The 20,421-nt window shown below is 42.5% G+C and overlaps 1 protein-coding gene across 2 annotated transcripts; it reads right to left on the bottom strand.

Annotated features, from left to right (window-relative positions):
* Positions 1 to 3,474: 3,474 nt before the first annotated feature.
* On the bottom strand, positions 3,475 to 20,187 carry DNASE2B (deoxyribonuclease II beta). 2 transcript variants are annotated; one of them, XM_005865690.2, is made up of 7 exons: positions 19,765 to 20,184; positions 16,155 to 16,332; positions 13,613 to 13,750; positions 12,508 to 12,589; positions 7,177 to 7,338; positions 6,042 to 6,239; positions 3,475 to 3,923 (listed from the first exon to the last, which is right to left on the bottom strand). In XM_005865690.2, the coding sequence occupies exons 1-7, from the start codon at positions 19,872 to 19,874 to the stop codon at positions 3,583 to 3,585; spliced, it is 1,209 nt and encodes a 402-aa protein (XP_005865752.1). In that variant the 5' UTR covers positions 19,875 to 20,184; the 3' UTR covers positions 3,475 to 3,582. The 2 variants fall into 2 exon arrangements, with proteins under 2 accessions (XP_005865752.1, XP_005865753.1); XM_005865691.2 differs by lacking the exon at positions 13,613 to 13,750 and having other exon boundaries at positions 19,765 to 20,187.
* Positions 20,188 to 20,421: the final 234 nt, after the last annotated feature.

The raw sequence follows: 20,421 nt of genomic DNA on the forward strand, positions 1-20,421 counted from the left end.
TGTGACGAGGGAGAATAACTGGGGTGTACAAGGAACTAAGTTGGGAACTGATATCACTCTCTCTGTGCTCCTTTGATCTTGTGGTACGTTTGCACCATTCTCCAACCTTTGCAGCCCGGCATCCTCTGCTTTACGGTGCACGAGGCAGAAAATGGTGATGTTATCTTCAATGGACATGACCCTCCAGATGCAGTTCCCTAGCCTCAAAACTCAGTGTTGGCACCCCTGCTTTAAACTCGCTCTCAAATCTGACTGCCTTGGCTTGGCCTATGGCTTAATTTCTTTGGTGTCACAGGCCAACTCTTAGTCCAGTTATTTGGAGCTGGAGAGGAAAGGGTCTCTTGATACCAACAGATTGTGGAAAATAGTTTTTCTAAGACAGGTATGGGGCACAGCAAAAATGATTTGGGATTTTCATATTAGAACTGTCATCCTCTTCTCTATTTAGTGTCATAGGTTGTGGTTTTTTATTTTTATTTTTTCTCCACTATCACAAAGTTGTTTACAGCCAAACACATCCTATACTTCTTTGTAAGATATACTCCCATCTTAGATATGAGTCTTTCATTCTAGTATTTATTTTAAACCATAGTTTAGAACTTAAATTTCATTAATTGATCTCTCCCAATCCTCCCATTTCACTCAAAGAGAATCAACAAAAAACATCCTCTATATTCTCATATATTTCAGTTGCCTTCCAATAATGTCATTCTCCTAAAGACATATCTCAGGAATCATCATAATTGGGTGGCATTCTTGGGCATATGTTGAGAAAGACAGCAATGCTAGCTCACTTTCATTTATTGTGACTGCCTCTAAGCTCCACCACAGGGAACTTCCAAGACCAAGATATATATTTTTTTTCCTCCCAAGTATTTGGTATCCTTGAACTACTGGGACTATCTATGATAATAAAAGCGTAATATGCTAATTAGATCAGATGACCTTCCGAAGCCAGGGCTGCGAGGGAAGCCTGGGTCCTGGGTGCCAGAGGAAAGCCGGTGCTGGCAGCCAGGGGAAGGAAAGCCTACTCTTGCACAAATTTTGTGCATTGGGCCTCTAGTGTAGGTATAAAAAAGAAAAGTGCTGTCTAAGTGAGAGACATGCAGTTTTTAAAAAAATAGCAAATGCCACATGATAATACTGAACCTCTATACCTCTCAAGGGACACTGGAAATGTTAATGAGGTTCATTTTTCTCACTAGTAGGGAGGGAAGTAATAACCCTCTCTGTGTGGATGGGGATAAGTTAAGTCTTCAGCATCAAGGTCAAAGCCACATTTTACAGAAAAAGTGGCTTAGTTCATGAGGACAAAAGAGACACTTTGGAAGCTGTTAGGTCAATTCCTTCAGAATACTAGAATGTCAATTTTGGTGGAAGCCATCAAGTTGGAAAAGGATAGGTACGTCTGATCAGAACAGTGTTCTTGGCAATGGAAATGGTAACAAGCATAAGAAACTTGGACCGCAGAACCAGGACTGTTTTTCTGGTGTTCAAGGCTACCAGCTATCAATGCTAAGGCACAGGCAAGGACACTACTAAATAATGATAATAATAATAATAATAATGATAATATTGTCCCGATATCATAATTGCTTTGACATTGTAGACATGGTAAGGAAGGGAGCAGTTTGAAGGAAGCTCTTGTCTCTTTCGCTGCCAGGTTTCGGTAACCAAGTGTGTCTTCAACTGTTTAGCCATCCACGCTGCAAAGATGTCTAGAGTTTATATGGAGAAAGTTAGTGAAGTTAGTATTTATAATTAGTAAGTCTTAATAACAATAATATTTTAAAATAAGAATAAAGTGCAAATAAAAAAGAAACAAGTTATTCTGCAATCCTTCCTGATGTGATTACTTTTGCTAGGTTGTAAACTTCTTAAAGTTAGGAACCATATCTCAAAATCTATGAAGCAATTAGTACTTAATATAAATTTATTATTATTGATTTATATAATAGCTATTTTTATTAATAAGAATTAAAGAAAATGAAGCATCCTGGAGTTGAAAGTATTAGATTTTATTCTGTTTCTTTGTTACACTTCTTTTCCCCTAAGTTGATGGGCTAGGCAGCCGTGGGCAAACTACGGCCCGAGGCCAGATCCGGCCCGTTTGAAATGAATAAAACTAAAAAAAAAAAAGACCGTACTCTTTTATGTAATGATGTTTACTTTGAATTTATATTAGTTCACACAAACACTCCATCCATGCTTTTGTTCCGGCCCTCCGGTCCAGTTTAAGAACCCATTGTGGCCCTCGAGTCAAAAAGTGTGCCCACCCTTGGGCTAGAGCCAGGGGTCCTCAAACTACAGCCTGCGGGCCACATGCGCCCGCTGAAAACATTTATCCGGCCCGCCGGGGGTTTTTGCCTCCGCTGCCTGTCCTGCTTAGCAGCCGACTCATCCCGGGCCCGCAGTGCACATGTGTGGAATGTCTGAGGGACAGTGAACTGGCCCCCTGTTTAAAAAGTTTGAGGACCTCTGGGCTAGACTTAGGTGCTGTTTTATTTCTTTCTCCTAATCTGATTTTAAAAAATTTTTAAACATACTACTCATTCTAAACTTTCTTTTGTCTTTTCTTGCTGGGTGTGGAAATTCAGATTAAAATTCCACAGTATTGTCAACTCTGTGTTAGGCTTCTTATATCCATTTCATAGATAAGAAAACCAAGGCTCAGAGAGTTCAAGTGTATGATCCAAGATCATATAGTTAGTAAGTAGCAGCTGCAAGAATGATATAGTTTAACCATAAACCAGTGAGAAAGAAAATTAAGAGGAATAGGAGTAAATAGTATGAAGTACACAGAGAAAGAGGTTTCCCTCCTCCCCACTTCAGAAAAAAAGGTGGGCAGGAGAGTCAAAGAAGTGTCTGTGAAGAAGATGAAATTTAATCTGTAAGATTGCCAATCGCTCCATGAACAATTGAGAGTTGACTAATCTGGAGCAAATATCTTTTTCTTTTATTCTCATTTTAGTTATATATGATAGTTTATGTATAGAGAATATAAATGCAAAGTAGATAAATTGCCATCAATCTATATAATAAAAGCCTAAGTGGCAGTTACGGTGGAAAGACCAGAATGACCCGTCGCTATGATGCACACCGACCACCAGGAAGCAGACGCTCAATGCAGGAGCTGCCCCCTGGTGGTCAGTGCGCTCCTACAGGAGGAGCGCTGCTCAGCCAGAAGCCGGGCTCATGGCTGGTGAGCGCAGCAGCAGTGGTGGGAGCCTCTCGCACCTCTGTTTCAGTGCTAAGGAGCAGTGAGCCAAGAAGTTAGGAGCAGCGAGCAGGTGGGCAGCAAGGAGCGAGGGGTCCCAGACTGCAAGAGAGATGTCCTGGACTGCGAAAGGGCACAGGCCGGGCTGAGTGATCCCCCCACCCCCAGTGCAAGAATTTCATGCACAGGGCCTCTAGTTAGAAGATAAAGTATTTTGCTTGACAATATGTGGAGAAAAGTGTTTGCTTGACAATATGTGGATTTTTAAGTACATTCACAGGCTTTAATATATACAGAAGGAATCTAATGGGAGAAGATCCATTGTCAATGTTGAAATTAATAGTACATATGTCCATTCATCAAGTTTAGTTACAGTTCTCATAATACAAAACTAAACCTTGAAATGCTTGGTAAATATGCTGATTCTGGGTACAAATGAATCCTCCACTTCTGAAGGCTTGATATGGGCTGCGATTTAGGTCTCCAATACATGTCCAGCGATTTTTGGTGCCCTTTTGGGAAATACACCACTTAGCATGATCCTGATAAGAACTGAAATAAGATTGTCCAGATATCTTAATTGCTTTGACATTGTAGACATGGTAAGGAAGGGAGCAGTTTGAAGGAAGCTCTTGTCTCTTTCGCTGCCAGGTTTCGGTAAGCAAGTGTGTCTTCAACTGTTGAGCCATCCAGGCTGCAAAAATGTCTAGAGTTTATAAGGAGAAAGATAGTTAGGTTAGTATTTATACTTAGACTGCAGGCCTGATGCATGAAATTCGTGCACTCAGGGGGTCCCTCAGCCCGGCCTGCGCCCTCTGGCAGTCCAGGACCCCTTGGGGGATGTCCGACTGATGGCTTAGGCCCGCTTCCCACAGGGAGCAGGCCTAAGCCAGCAGTCGGGCATCCTTAGCACTGTGGCGGAGGTGGAAGAGGCTCCCACCACCACAGCTGTGCTCCCCCTGTGGGAGCACACTGACCACCAGGGGGAAGCTCCTGCATTAAGTGTCTGCCCTCTGGTGGTCAGTGTGCATCATGCGACCAGTCATTCCGCTGTTCATTCGATTTGCATATTAACCTTTTATTATATAGGACTAGAGGCCGTTTTCAGGCTGGCCACACCCCCTTCAAGGTGGGGGTCCCCACTGGGGTGCCTGGCCAGCCTGGGTGAGGGGCTGATGGCTGTTTGCAGGCTGGCCAAGCCCCCCAGCAGGGACCCTCGCCCCATGGGGGTTTGGCCAGTCTGGGTGAGGGGCTGAGGGCTCTTTTCAGGCTGGCCACAGCCCCTTCAGGGTGGGGGGCCCTACTGGGGTGCCTGGCCAGCTTGGGTGAGGGGCGGAGGGCCATTTTCAGGCTGACCACAGTCCCAGGCTGGAAGCAGGTATCTGGGATTTATTTATCTTCTATAATTGAAACTTTGTAGCCTTGAGCGGAGGTCAGGGCCAGCAGGGCAGGCGGGAAGCTTGGCTTCCTCCATTGCTGGGGGCAACCTAAGCTTCCTGCTCACTCCAGCTCTGTGGCCACCGCCATCTTAGTTGGGTTAATTTGCATATTTGGTCTTGATTGGCTGAGAGAGAGAGAGAGAGAGAGAGAGAGCCCATGTTCCAATCTCCAGCTTCAGGAATGATCAACTCATGATGTGCACACCTAAGCTTTATGTTATTTGGCTGTATAATGATTACATGAGCTCCACTAATTAGACTGGGGTTTGATTTGGCTCAGAAATCCTTGTCATAAGATGAAAACTGGATGAAAATATTTCTAAGCCTTTTATCTAGAGGCAAGTCACTCTTTGCCGCTATTTACTAGTAGCAGCCACCTCAGTAAAAAGTGATTGGTAAAATGGTGTTCCTTCTCCTACTCCTTGTCTATTATAGTTTTCCAAAGCCAACTAATTGGACCATTTGAGCTTGAGGCCTTAAAGGAAGATCATCTGGGGACTCAGATGGGTCAGATTGGCAGGCTACAGGCAACATGAGATCTGCACTTTTTTTTTTTTAAATCTTGAAACCATATTTAAAAAGCAGTCTCTCTCTCTCTCTCTCTCTCTCTACTTTGAGAGAAACTGGGGAGAGTCAGCACCCCAGTTTGTCACTATACCCACTGCCCATGCAACATTCACCTCTTTCACCCATTTCTGTTACCTGTTTGGCCACTATAGACATTTGCAACTACTATCTCTGATCAAGTTCATAGAATTCATGGAAGGACCCAAGAAACCAAGCTCTAGTAAATGAGCCCTCCCCAGGTCTCACCATGGCAAAGCCAATATTAGAATGTAGGTTTCAGAAGATCTATGAATAGAGAAACAAATGAAGTGACCAATTTATTCATATAGCCCAAATCTATATATATAAAAGGCTATGTGCAAAGTGTCCCCTCAGGCCTGCTCACTCCAGCTCTGTGGCCACCGCCATCTTAGTTGGGTTAATTTGCATATTTGGTCTTGATTGGCTGGTGGGCGTGGCTGGTGGGTGTAGCGGAGGTGTGGTCAATTTGCATTTTCTCTTTTATTAGATTAGATAAGTATCTGAAAATATCCTCAGGAATGAAAATCATCATTCATCTCTGATATGTGGATGTCACAGATACAATAATAACAACATAATTGAGATAGTGGATGGAAGAACATTTTGTAAATGCTAAAGTATATGCAAATAAAAGTTATTATCATTATTACTAAGATGATACTTGTGTCTGAAAATGTTCTTTTACCCCCTTTTGTACTTCTTTTCCCCTGAATAATCATAATATTTCCTTTACACAATCCCAAATGAGTTCAACAGCAGAGTTATATAGCATATTGTTTGATGATGGTCTTTCATACCGTCAATAAAAGAATCAGACTTTGCAAAATGGAGGAAGTTTTGTCCCTGGGCTGACTTAAGTGTGGCCAGGTGCCGGGCAGGGGTCTCTGAAGAGCTGGACCTGGCACACAGCTGGGGCATGTGAACAAGCTCCTGCTGAAACGTAGCCGGGATGGAACAGCTATAAATGTTTGGGTTGCAGATCAAGAGCTGAGAGTCTGAAAAAAAAAATGATCAAGAAAATCTGAGAATTAAGATACAAATGGAAGTCTTGTTATATTATAGATCTTTTGTGAATTAAAAAACAGAACAAAAGTATTCCCTTCTTTAAGCCAATAGCTTTCAAATAACTTTTGAGTTAAGATAATTGACATCTATTCAGCATTTCCTACTTTGTAGACATTGTTTTATAAATTTTACATGGATTTACTAATTAGTCTTCATAGCAATCTTATTATTAGGTAAGTTCATTTATCATGATCCTCATTTTATAGGTGAATTAATGGACAATTCATGTCACATGCCCATAGTTATAAAGCTTGTAACTGATGGAGTTGCTATGTAAACCCAGGCAATCTGGCATCAGAGGCTATAAACTGGGGAGAGTCAGCACCCCAGTTTGTCACTATACCCACTGCCCATGCAACATTCACCTCTTTCACCCATTTCTGTTACCTGTTTGGCCACTATAGACATTTGCAACTACTATCTCTGATCAAGTTCATAGAATTCATGGAAGGACCCAAGAAACCAAGCTCTAGTAAATGAGCCCTCCCCAGGTCTCACCATGGCAAAGCCAATATTAGAATGTAGGTTTCAGAAGATCTATGAATAGAGAAACAAATGAAGTGACCAATTTATTCATATAGCCCAAATCTATATATATAAAAGGCTATGTGCAAAGTGTCCCCTCAGGCTATGTGCAAAGTGTCCCCTCAGGAGTTCTATCACTCACTATGATGTGCGGTGACCACCAGGGGGCAGCGCAGAATGAAGGAAGGTCCCGGCCGGCATCTGGAAGGCCCTGATTGGCCTTGATTGTCGGCCAGGCCTAGGGACCCTACCCATGCATGAATTTCATGCACCAGGCCTCTAGTACATTAATATTGCCCCTTCTTCAACATTGCCATTTCTTTTTGCACACACTAATGTTACCTATGGCTTCATACTGGTTATACTTGAAAGTTACACAGATGCCAGTTTGTCCATTTCGTCTCCCTGTGGGTGGATAATCATAGCCTTCTTCAGGGATTGGAGGAAACTGGGGAATAGAATGAATCAGCCAGAACCCCTGGACTCTGTTCCACAGCAGTAAACCTACCAAAGATATAGTTAATACAGATACATTAGAAAAGCAAATCTCCTTTTTCAAATAGAGTTCAAAGTTACAACATTTAAGCCCATTTATACTTCAGGCTAATATTTTATTAGGCCAATAATCACAAGCTATTTTTTTCAAAGATTTTAAAACCAATTCAGGCACAATTGCCCCATTTCTGATAATAAGCCACCACAAAAGGGGGCCCAGGGCAGCCATCCCTTGAAGAGTTAAAGGAATTTCTTCTTGAAACCACAGAGAAAATTTGTTTTGACAGAATGCAAATTTGCTAAATTGGAATTTGACCTTGTTAAACTATATAGTTACCTGGCAAGCTTTAGATATGTCTTCACTGCTAAGCAGCTAAGTTATTTTCAAAAGCTGGCTAAAAAGCAGAGTTGAAAGAGAAAATATCAAATGAAGAAATGTACTTGCACTAATTTGTTGTAAGGAACTAGTGATCATATATTTGCAGAAGAATCACCCAATTCCACAAACCAGAAAAAAAAAGAATCAAAGAGAAAAAAAGGAAAACCATGCTGAAGCATTTCAGTTAATTGTGTTTATAAAAATCTCTAGAGCCAAATAACATGAAAGCCAGCAAAGAAGAAAAGGAATTTTCATCATCTTGTGACATGGCAAAAAGAACCCAGTCTAACAGGTATCTATGACTATTTCTGTGTTTATAAATATACTAGAGGCCTGGTGCATGAATTCGTGCACTGGTGGGGTCCAGTCGGCCCACTCTGATGGGGACTGATCAGGGGCGGGGCCGGCCAGGGTGAGGGGCTGCAGTTGTTCTGGTCATTCGGTCATTCTGCTATTCAGTCACTGGGCTTTTATTATATAGGATTAGTCAGCTCAGACAGCCATAACGAAATATCATAAATTTGTGTGGCCTAAAGAACAGAAATGTATTTTTCTCACAGTTCTGGAGGCTAGAATTTGGGGTCAGATTACCGGCATGGCATGGTCCCACACACCAGAAAGTGGTGGATTGATTGCCAGTCAGGGCACATGCCCAGGTTGCAGATTCAATACCCAGTCCAGTGAGTGCAGGAAACAACGGAACAATGTTTCTCTCTCTCTCTCTTCTTCTTTCTGAGATCAATTAAAATGAATGATAAATAATATTCTATAAGTATGGTTTTAACAGGAAAGACATTAGTGATCTATGAAGTGAAAAACTCATTATAACACATATATACAGCATGACCCCATTTAAAAAAATATTTATTGATTTCAGAGGAAGGGAGAAGGAGAGATAGATAGAAACATCAATGATGAGAATCATTGATCAGCTGCCTCTTACACGCCCCTACTGAGGATCAAGCCTGAAACCTGACTGGGTATCATATCGTAACCTCCTGGTTCATAGATCCATGCTCAACCACTGAGCCTCACCAGCCGGGCCCCATTTTTATCAATACCAGGCACATGAGGTACATTGGCAAGATCTCACTCCTAGACAAAAGTCTGAAATTGCCCAAACTCCTTTGCAGCTAGGTTTCTGGATATGAATTTGTTTCTGCCGATTGGATGTGCTTGCACAATATTTTGAAGGCAAAAGTGAGGAAGAGGCATCGTCCTGCAGTTTGGGATGTTTGCTGCTGGTGATCATGTTTGCAGAGATGTGGAGGTTTTCTGCAGTGGAATCCAGGCTGTGCACAGGCAGTTGTGGCAGAGGCAGTGCCCAGTGACCTGTTTTGTGGGAGCTGGAGGGCACTTGCGAGGGCAGCAGTTTCCTGATCCCCGGGTCACAGCTGTGCCAGAGTGTCCTAGAATTCAGTTGTGTGGGGGCCCAGCCTAATACCTGCTCCTCCAGCTTTCTGATGATTTCCCAAGCACCAATTCCCTGCGCTAAATTCTTTACTGCCTAAAATAGCAAAGATCTTAAAACATTTTGGATCCTCTATTTTCAATGAAAACAATGCTGTACAGGGTCAGGTATGAGAAGTGGGTGAGGTGTTGCGGAAGGCTCCCTTCTTTGAGTCTCAGCTTCCTCTTCTGTAGAATGGAGACCAAAGATTATCTGTTCATAGTTACTGAAGACCGTGGCAGCTGTGTTTCCTGGAGATGGCCACAACATTTCCTATCCCTCCTGTAGCCTTGCCACTTTCCACCATGTCCTCTCTCTTGAAGCAGGGCTGACCTCTGACGCGCTGGTAGCCAGTACATGTGTTGCCCGCAGAATTCCAAGGCCAAGGCTGAAAAGGCTTTGGGCTGCAGCCCTGCCCACTCTGCCAGGGTTTCCATCTCTGACCCCGCCCACAGTGCTCGGGGCTCTGGCTGGCGCCGGACCTTGCCTCCTGGCTCGCTTCCCCTCTGGTGAGCCGCCCAGCACCTTGCTGAACACCATGGCTCATCTGCTGGTGCTGCTGGGCCCAGTGGGCAGGGTAAGAGCCCAGGTCGGGCCTCACGCCTCCTGGCTCCTGTGTGCCACTGCCCCCTGTGCCCCGCAGCCCCTATTCCTACCACAGCTCCAACTGGGGCCAGATGCCTGGGTGCTGTGCACAGCCCACAGAGACTGCTGTGGCCACCCACCGGGAAAGCCTCCCCACCCCATCCCCAACTCTGGCTCCCTCATCCTGGGTCCACTTCTGCCAAAGGAGAGCTTTGCCCTTGCAGCTGCCCAAGACCGAGCACCACCAAGGTTCCTGGACCCCAAATTTCTGCCAACAAGGCAGTTGGCTGGCTGGCCCCACCCTGATTGGGGTGTTGGGGTGATCTGGCCTGGATCAGGCTGGTTGTCAGCCACAGTGCATATCATAGCCACCAGTCGTTCTGGTCGTTCCGCTGTAATGGTTGCTGGGTTTTTATATATATAGATTAGGGTAGTTTTGGTATGCTAACAAGACTTTCTGGTTTGTATATGACCATGCAAACATAAAAGTCATTCACGTTTGCCTTTTTTTTAAGTGGAAACCAAATACCTGCCAGTTCTTTCTCTTTCAAAAACACACTTAAGAAAGCACAATATTGTTCTCTCAATGCATATAGAATCAATATCTGTGTATGAATAGAAAATGTTCAAAATTCTGTTGCTTATCTGAGCTGGATAACTTTCAGGGCCTATCATCTGCTCAGATGAGTGTGCTATTTGGCTGAAATCTTAACCTCCTGGTATGAATGCCACAGGATGTCAAGACACCTGCTGGCAAAGAGAACTCCTCCACTTGACATTAAGTCCCAATCCTTTTCCAGTCACTCTCCTCCCCCCCCCCCCCCCCCCCCCCAAAAACCAAATCCCTGTAGCAGCTAAGAGAGTGGATGAGAGTGGTGGTGAGAGGTTGTTGGTGAGAAGTTGGAGAATGTGGCATATTATAAAAATTGTTGGGTTCCATGCAAATAGGAGGGCAACTTGGCTAAATCAAAAGCATTCAATGCTCATGACATTTGACAGCCATTACAAATTATATTCTTAATCAGAGGTTGCAAACTGGCAGCCCACAGGGCAAAACTAGCCCACAGATCCATATTATTATGCTTGCAGAGTATTTTTAAAACTTTGAATTAATTGCCAACATTTACACACTGGGGAGATTTCCCACAAATGCTAATTTTCAACATCCTCGGAAAAATTGCATTCTGATAAGACATGCTAAGTAGTAACTGCCCTTTTAGACCAAGGGCAGTTACCTTGCTTGTTCCACCCACTTAACTTGCTGACATCTCTTGCTTGTTCCTGAAGACATTTGGGTTTGGAACCTTCTGAATACTTGCTGCCATGAAAAGTTATTCATAATATATTAAGTTGAAAAAAGGCTGAAAACTAGTTGTAATGATAGTTTTCGTTATTTATTTATTTTTTAAAAAATATTTTATTGATTTTTTACAGAGAGGAAGGGAGAGGGATAGAGAGTTAGAAACATCGATGAGAGAGAAACATCGATCAGCTGCCTCTTGCACGCCCCCCCTGGGGATGTGCCCACAACCAAGGTAATGCCCTTGACCAGAATCGAACCTGGGACCCTTCAGTTCGCAGGCCAATGCTCTATCCACTGAGCCAAATCGGTTAGGGTGTAATGATAGTTTTATAAAAATGATTTAAAATATGTCTGATAAATAAGGTGGTGAAGACCTGTGAGGGGTGGGTAGGGGCTGGGAGAAGGGGGGTAAAGGAGGAGAAAATGGCAGATATCTATAATACTATCAACAATAAAAATATATTTAAAAAATTAAAAAATATGCTTGCTAGAAAAATTTAGAAAACATTGTGATTATCTAATGTGTATTAAGATGACAGATTTTTCTGTTTATTGGCATTTTGAATTTTTCTAAAATGCATGTACATGTGCAGATGCATAGCTTATAAATAGAAAAATACTAAAAGTTACTATAATAAAAATTACTATAATATGTAATAACAATATATAACAAAAACTACTATAATGTAAAAACTAATTAAAATAAAATTTTTAAATTTATAAATAAACATTTAAAAGCAAATGTTCAAAGGCAACTAAACACTAAGAAGAGTAAGTTTTACTCTATGTAAATTATAACTTAATAAACCTGACTAAAATGTGTGGGTATACACACTGAGACACACATACATGTATATATACTAGTGGCCTGGTGCATGAAATTTGTGCACATTAAGTGGGAATTAATTAGAGGAAATATTTTAATATTGCTATTTGCCTTTTCTCTATAATAGAAGTGTTAGAGATGAAAGAAAATTAGTAAAATGTATATGAAAATCTCCCTCCCATCAGAGTCTGGTGCGCGCCACGGGACCCAGAGTCAAGTCCCCACCCACCTATGTGCACCTCGAAATCGCGTGAGACCCAGACCCAGCTGGCCCCACCCCCATCAAGCCCCACAGGGCGGGGGGTGCAGCCTCAGGTCCCCCGGCCCCAGCGTGACAGCATGATGACCATTTGCATATTAGCTTTTTATCATATAGGCTAGTTTTCCCAGTAGTCAGTACATGAATTTCTGTTATAAAGCATATATCTAAAAATATGTTAAGAGAAAGGCATTTGTGAAAAGGAAATTATGTAATTATAACTTGTGATAGAGAAATCACATTTTGATAACTTAAAATAAAGCATTAAAAAATAAAAGCTCTCTTTTTAGTGTGAAATATAAGAATATTGAAGACAAGATGTTTAAGAAAATGTTGACTTTCAGTAAGAAAGAGTAACTAAGAGCCTTTGTCATACCTTTGGAGTGTCCATATTTTCTGCTGTAATTCTCAGATTTAGGGACTCCGTCATTGTACATTAGATAGGCGGTGTTGTTATTCTGCAGGAACATGTTAGGGTTACAATGGTGTAAATCTTTCACTTACAAATGCTCACAACATTTCTACCAGCTACCTAGCCTGCAATGCAGAGCTTTCATTAATACGCATGAGAAATTACCCATTCTCCTAATGGGCAGCTTCCCCATCAGTCTGAATTCTGGGACCTACAAGACCAGGGCCAGAAAGTCCATTCACACCCAGGCATGGCTTTGTCCTGTTTGGCAGGAGCCCTATGCGTTGTGATGTGTGTGAGGATTACATTTCTATTTCCCTTGGTTGTTTTGGATCTATGCTTCTGATTTGACAACCAGTGTATAATAAAAAAGTAGTTAAGTATTTGTTCAGGAAATGAAGTAGGAACAACCAGTCGTTAAGGATTACACCAGGGATTCTCCCATTGATAGTATAGGCACGATGCAGAACAGGCTGTCAGGATCTGATTTCTTCTGCCTGCTTTGTGCTCTGCTGCTTGGTCGCTGTGCTGTGTTGAATCAGGATTTCTCATTCTTGGCTCCTCTACCTCACTGACTAGAGAGGATTTTCCTTCGGTCCCTTTCGCTATCGTTTCATCTTCCTAAATTGGTATTTTCCTGCTTAGAAAAAGTGGTGAGACTGAAGGTGTGGTATTGGGCTTCCTCTGGTAACCCAAAATACTAATAAATTCTCCAAAATTAAGCTACTATTTTGAGAGTATCTCAGTGTCATGTTTTAGAAACTTACTTCTATTTGCTCTGTGTGGTTTCATTTCATTTGTGTCATGAAGTAGTGATCTTTATTGAATCCAATAATGTTGATATTTTTAAAAATCTGTGACAATTAAAAGCAGAAAAGGACAATCCATTTCCTTAAGAAAGGCCTTTGCTTTTCTCTTTGGAAAAAAAAAGTCAATAACTGAATCTCTTATAGCTGCTTAATTATCTGATGTAATCTAAAAACATTTGTAAAAAATTGTGCAGTATAATCTGCATAGCATTCTTGGCTACTGTAGTTAGAAACATCAGGGCGGTAAGCTGTTTTCTCACCCTCATTTTCCACAGTTGACCATAGCTACCATTGGCATTTGCATCCTTCTCTGGAGACCTCTGACAGTTCTTCGTTAAGCCTGCAGCAAATGTGGTAATGAGGGCAGAGGTGCCTTTGGGGTGCAATGTGGAGGGGCTCTGGAAAGATTCAATGAGGAAATGTGTTCTTTATAATACGATGACATGTATTATTCTAACCAGGTTTGAACAACTAGCTAAGGTTATAGGGATTGTAGCTGTAGTTGGAATAGCGGCTCTCTGGAAAGATCATGGACTTAAGAATAGGCAGATGTAAGCATGTGCCTTTGGACAGCTTTATTCCTTTAACACATATGTTGAGTCTTATTTTGACTAGTGGATGTTGAACAAGAAGGGTCAGGTCTCTGCCTCCAGGCTAGCCGGAATATAGACAGACAGGTACAGACAACAGCAACGTCATTTGGTGTTATTAGGAAGGTGTATGGAAGATTCTTGTTTACAGAGGCAAAAGAAGAGAAACAATTTTAAATGTAATCCAGATATTGGTTTAGGTCACCTTCACATGTGAGATTTAAAACCAGTTGGTCTGGCCTTGCATTTTACTCTCAGAAGTTCAACTCCAGGTCAAAGGGTGGGGAATTATGTTCTCACGGTCACATAGTTCCAGTTTCCAAAAAGCACCCAATCTTACCTGGATATCACCCACTATTGTCATTCTTCTTTTGGTTCCACGCCAATCAGACCTGGAAATCAGCCCCTTTACTGTAATTTCTTCCCTAGAACCATCACTCAAGGCATTGTGTATGAGCAGGTTTTCATGAAGGTATGAACATTGAATAGTTGTACATGATCATGCTGACCTGCCCCCAATTTTCCTCCATGTTTCTTTTACTTTTTAATTCCTAGCTCCCATCTACCCCTTTTTCAATATTGCAGAGTAGTTTAGCTCTCTTGCCCTCCTAGGCACTGGAGCTACTTTTGAGCCTCCAAATATCATTATTATATTCTGCCAAACTGAGAACCTTCTACTCCAACTAAGGTTGCTGAGAGAGGCTCAATGCTGCTGCCTCCACTCCCCCAATCCCCCTCCCCCACCCCCATTCAGTCTCTAAGACTGGAAGGGAACAATGTGTGTATTTTATCGCTGCTGAGTTGTGTTCCGGGCCTTCAGCCCCAGCCTTGGAAAGCAGAAGCAGCCGCGGGCGATTTTGACTTTACATAATAATCTATTCAAAACGGAGTTGTTGCTGAGATAAAATATTCTTTGTAAAGCACCTAGAGCAGTGCCTGGCACATCACAGGTGCTCAAACAGCTTACAAATAAGTTTTGACTTTGAAACTTGGCTCTGAAGGCTGGTCTTAATGGCAAGTGAGAAAAATGAACATTAGCAAACACAGTGACAGCCCTCTGCACATTTTGAATAAATACTCAGATTCACATGCACAGCAGTGTCAGAGTCTAATAGTACTGCTGGGGGATTAATTAGTTAATGTGTGGAAAAGCCCAGAACATTGTAAGTGCGGAGTCATTTTATGTATTTACTTCTCTGTAAGTTGTTTGTTAGCAAATGCATACCTGAGTGTAATTGGATATTGATTATTGTTTGATTTTACTTGTCACCCCTGATGGAAAGCAGTATCTTGTCACTGAACCGCAGATGGTGCCAGGGACACTGGGAAACTGCCCAGGTTGAGCCAGCAGCCTACTTACCTCACGTCTCTTTTGCTGGTTAGCTCATCGCCTGATGAAGTTCAGATAGCAGGTTTAATCTCCATTCAGGCAACTTAGATCTAGGGTCTTGAACAAGCGTCTAGCCCTCAACCTACCATTTTGAAAAAGATTAATGAAAAGAAGACTGGGTGACCCCTTACATACATAGTAGGTCACCCCCATTCGTGGCTTAAACAACTCCATAACTAATGCCACATTGATCAAAGATCTGCATTGCATTGTTCCAGGAGCGGGTTCTTCTCCATAGTTCCATTAGAGGAATGAGATAGCAAGCAATGAATTTGGCAGCCAGAAGACTTTGCTATTTAATTAGTTCACACCTTGCCCAGTGATACCATTGCACATGGTGCTGAATGTATCAACAATTTGGCATTACTGCAGAGCAGCGATTTTCAACCTTTTCCATCTCATGGCACATATAAACTACTAAAATTCTGCGGCACACCAAAAAATATATTTTTTGCCAATCTGACAAAAAATAGGTATAATTTTGACTCATGCACACAAGATGGCTATTGTTGTCTTAGCAGTTGTCATTTTTGATTTGATAATCTAAGGAAAAAGAGGTCAGTGCCCCTGACTAACTAGTCAGGTATTGCATGTTTTAAAAATTCTTGCGGCGCCCCAGTGCGCCTGACATGGCACAGCGGTTGAAAATCGCTGCTGTAGAGCCCAATGACATATTCCCTGAGGTTTTGCTCAGATTGATTCAGATTGTGAATCAAGGTGCAAGGGTTGAGGGTTGGGTGGCTGAGCAGTTAAAATCTTTTGGAAGCTTTGGATTCTGTTTTATGCATTTTTATATGATTTAAATGAATAACTATCACATACCTTGGAGGCATAGGCTTCATACAGCTGTTCTAATGTCCTTCCCAAAACGCTCCTGGTGCTGTTCATTAGCTGCTTGCTCTTCCTCCAGCTTCTGGTTGTAGAGTCCAGGTACAGGTACTCTAACCCAGTCCTTCTACTTTCCTCATTTTGCCTTTTAGGTAATTTATAAAAGGTAAACCTAGCAAAGGCAATAATTATGAATGACTGACATATATTGGCTGCTTCCCTGATGGCAGCCACAGTGTTAATCACTTAAATACATCATTTCACTTATATTTCACAAAGGCCTCTGAGTGTTAGGAAAGGAATATGCTCAAGCCCTCAGCCTTTTTCCCTACCCTTATTCTTTTCTTTTTTAAAATATAGTTTTTATTGCATTCAGAGAGGAATGGAGAGGGAGAGATAGAAACATCAGTGATGAGGGAGAATCATTGATCAGTTGCATCCTGCGTGCCCCCTACTGGGGATTGAACCCACAACCAGAGCATGTGCTCCTGAGTAGAATTGAACCCGGGACCCTTCAGTCTGCAGGCCAATGCTCTATGGGCTCCTACCCTTATTCTTGCTTGTTTCCAGAGAAGGAAATGTGAATCTGACTGGACATATTCTAAGACATTAACCGGCCTGGTGGTGGGATTCCTACAGTGATAGTCCTGGAGTATTGAGAGTGCCTCTCTCTGTCATTTCCACAGTCCATTTTGCCACACTGGGGAGAAGGCCAAGGCCCAGGCCTGGACTGGAGACGTCTTTGATGTGCTTTTTCTCTTCTGCCCTAAGTTCTTGGATGCTCACCTTTGTGACTGGCTGCCTGGGTCTGAGATTTGGGTTTGGGCTTTCAGGTAGGTGGAGGCTCCCCTGAGCCTCTGGCCTAAGCCACATTCTTCAGTTCAGGTTATAAGAATGCTCTCCATTGAGAGTTCAGGGCCAAGTTAACTTGAGCTGAGCAGACAGTGAGACAGTCTAAAGCTTCTACAACTTACTGTGAGAGTTAAAGGTGGAGTAATACCAGTTAATTAAGTAGGCACCATGCTTTCCTTCACTACTGTCTCCTGTTTGTATATCTCCTTTGGGGAGGAGAGGTGGTTGGGCCAATGTAGCATGTGGGCATGTTTGGATCATCTAGCTCTGGGTTTCTCAATGTGCTCTATTCACATTTTGAGCCTGATCATTCCTTGTGGTGGAGGACTGTCCAATGCATGGTAGCATCCCAGGTTGCCACCAATTAGATGCCATTAGTACTCCCCAGTTGTGCCAATAAAAATTGTCTGCAGACATTGTTGAACGTCTCCTGAGGGCAAAATCATCCTGGTCCAGCCAAATACTCCCTAATGGTACAAACCCCACATCTAATCCTCCAACACTCACAGTAAAGCAAACGTTGTCATGAATTTACTATTACCCCACAACAGTGTCTCAACTGCCCATAAAAGCTTCTCACTATTTACTTGGTTTTCTTTCATCTTAGGCTTCTAAGTAAATTTTTTCCTGCCCTGACCATGCTTTCTTACTTTCAGGGCAAGCTCCTCACATGTGGCAGGAAGCAAGAAAATTATTCTTTGGTGCTGACTTAAGTAAGCTGTAGCAGCTTTAGACTGTCTCACCGTCTGCTCAGCTCAGCATTCCCTCTGACTGACATTGCTAAGTAATAAGTCCATTTAGTTAGAGCAAGAAAAAATTTTAAATATTTATAACAATTTGATGCCTCCCCCTCTTCCCCCTCCCCCGAGTGAAGGGTGTGTAAACTATCCATTTGCCATGGCACAGCAGTTGAGAACTAGTGCTTTTACATATATTTCCTGGGTGAGCACCTCCAATTACATGTTGATGATTCCCTAAATCAATTTCTAGCCCTGATCTCTATGCTGAGGTCAGATAAATCTAAATGCAAGACTGTTCCAGAGATGCTCATCATTATATTTTTGAAACCAAGTTTGTGATATTTTGCTCCAAATCTCCTCATCCCCCGCTGCTAGGGAACACATTCCCGCAGTCACAGAAGCCAGCAACCTGCAAGTCTTTTTTAACTTCTCCCTTTCTCCTATGACCTTCAGCCATCCATTTCTAAGTCTTCTCAGAGTGTCCCCTCCTCTCTGTTTCCATGACCACTTCTCTAAGTTGTGTCTATTCCTCTTCTCATGTGTAATACTGCAAAGGTCCTATTGGTCCTCATGACTCTAGACCAGTGATGGCGAACCTTTTGAGCTCGGCGTGTCAGCATTTTGAAAAACCCTAACTTAACTCTGGTGCCTTGTCACATATAGAAATATTTTGATATTTGCAACCATAGTAAAACAAAGACTTATATTTTTGATATTTATTTTATATATTTAAATGCCATTTAACAAAGAAAAATCAACCAAAAAAATGAGTTCACGTGTCACCTCTGACACGCATGTCATAGGTTCGCCATCACTGCGACTGATCCCCAGCTGTCCAGCTGTCACAGTACTGCTAGCGGGCTTTCTAAAATAAGAATCTGGCCACATCACATCTCCGCCTGAAGTCCTTTAGTAGCCCGTTCAAAGTCAAGTTCAGACTCTGTGGGGCTCAGCACATGAAGCTCTTCACCTATCTCCCTAAACTCACCTCCTACCATCTCCTCACCTTCTCCGTATGAGTCAGCAATATTGAACTGCTTTCAAACTTTCCCCCTTGTTTTTTTTTTTTGCCTCTGGACCTTCTCATTGCTCCTTCATTGGCCTGAGAAGCCCTTGCATTTCCCTTGTTTTCCTAACTTATATTTGTTCTTAAAACTTACTTCAAAAAACTACTTACTCAGAGAAACCTGTGGGCTCTACGCTCCTCAATGAGCCATCTATGCCCTTCCCACATAACTATGAGCTCATTAGGGCAAATATGTTTTGTTTATATTTGTATATTCAAAGCTCAGCACAGGGCCTGCTCTGACCTTAGTAACTGTTTGCTGAGAGGCTGAGTGAATGTGCCTGCATTCTCCAGCCTGAAGTTTACACAATGCTTGACGCCAACCACAGTGGCAAACTAAAATACCCTAATTAAAGAGTGAGAAAGTGATCAAAGCTTTAGAGGAATCCATGACCATGATGCAAAGCTGTGTTTAGTCTCTTTGATATTGCTCAAGAGGCCACTGACCTACCCGCAACTCCAATAGCTGCTTGTGCTGCCTAATAAGTGAGGCGAACCAAACAGGACTGTGTACGATCGTGTCCTCTTCCTCATTGTCATAACGAGAAGCGTAAGCTCCAGCGTCAGAAAGAAAGTAATTGGACTTCTCTCCTTTGTCAGTCTCTAAAAGGATGCTGGAAGGGTTCTGTTAGCAAAGCCACAATGCAATGAAAGGAAATTGCCAACCGAGAGAAACTGTCAGCTCTACCCCACACCTGTGCCCAACAGCCTTGCCCGCTGAGAGCAGTGGGTCAGGCCCACAGGGCTGCTCAGCTCTTTCTCAGGGGGGAGCTCCCTCACTCAGAAGCCTATCTGGATATTTGGCCCATTTGCACACTTTAATTTCCTCTCTTCTTAAGGGAGAGGCGGGTGGAAGTCTCCCTGGGGAACTTCACAGTGAATCAGTTTGCCTCTACACTCTGGCTTTCTATTTGCATACACAAAACCTTACATGTCTTTTACCTACCAATCCACAGCATCACCTTCTTCATTTCTGCATGATATTGTCGCTTCCAGGACCCCGAAGAGGCCAAGGAAGAGCAAAGCAAGGGTCGTTCTTAGAAGACTTGCTGTCATTTTCCATCTACCACCGCCGCTCAGTGCCACAGCAGAAAACTGTCCCTATAGATTGTGGAGTCTGAGTTTCAGGTCTCTCTCAGGCTGTGCTGGCTCTGACATTTGCTTTCATTTGCCTCTGCTGTTCGTGGCATTTTCAGAATGGGACGAATCCCACATAGTCCTGTGATTCTGTCACAACACACTAGCGTGACTCCGGATGTCTTTGTGCTGAATTGTTGACTGGTCTGCAAAGTCATCAGAAGGTTCTAGAGAGAAAAAGGGACATAACTTAACCCTTTGGAGTGAACGTTGTATAATATAAAGTTCAGTCGACAAGGGAATTCCATGTTGATAAATAGATGCTGAATTAAATATATTTCATGTTTTTCCCCTTCATGATTGTCCCTCTATGATGTTTGTGGTTTACTCATTAAATAGAAATGACAACACCTTATGGTTTAGTAATAACTAAGATCTATCACTTGTAATATTCTCTATCTTGAGAAAACAGTTCCTGAAGGGTATTTCAAAGGGTTGTTTCAAAGTAAGAGCAAACTCAGTTGTA

The sequence above is a fragment of the Myotis brandtii genome, unplaced genomic scaffold, assembly GCF_000412655.1.
Source record: "Myotis brandtii unplaced genomic scaffold, ASM41265v1 scaffold21, whole genome shotgun sequence".
Classification (NCBI taxonomy): domain Eukaryota; kingdom Metazoa; phylum Chordata; class Mammalia; order Chiroptera; family Vespertilionidae; genus Myotis; species Myotis brandtii.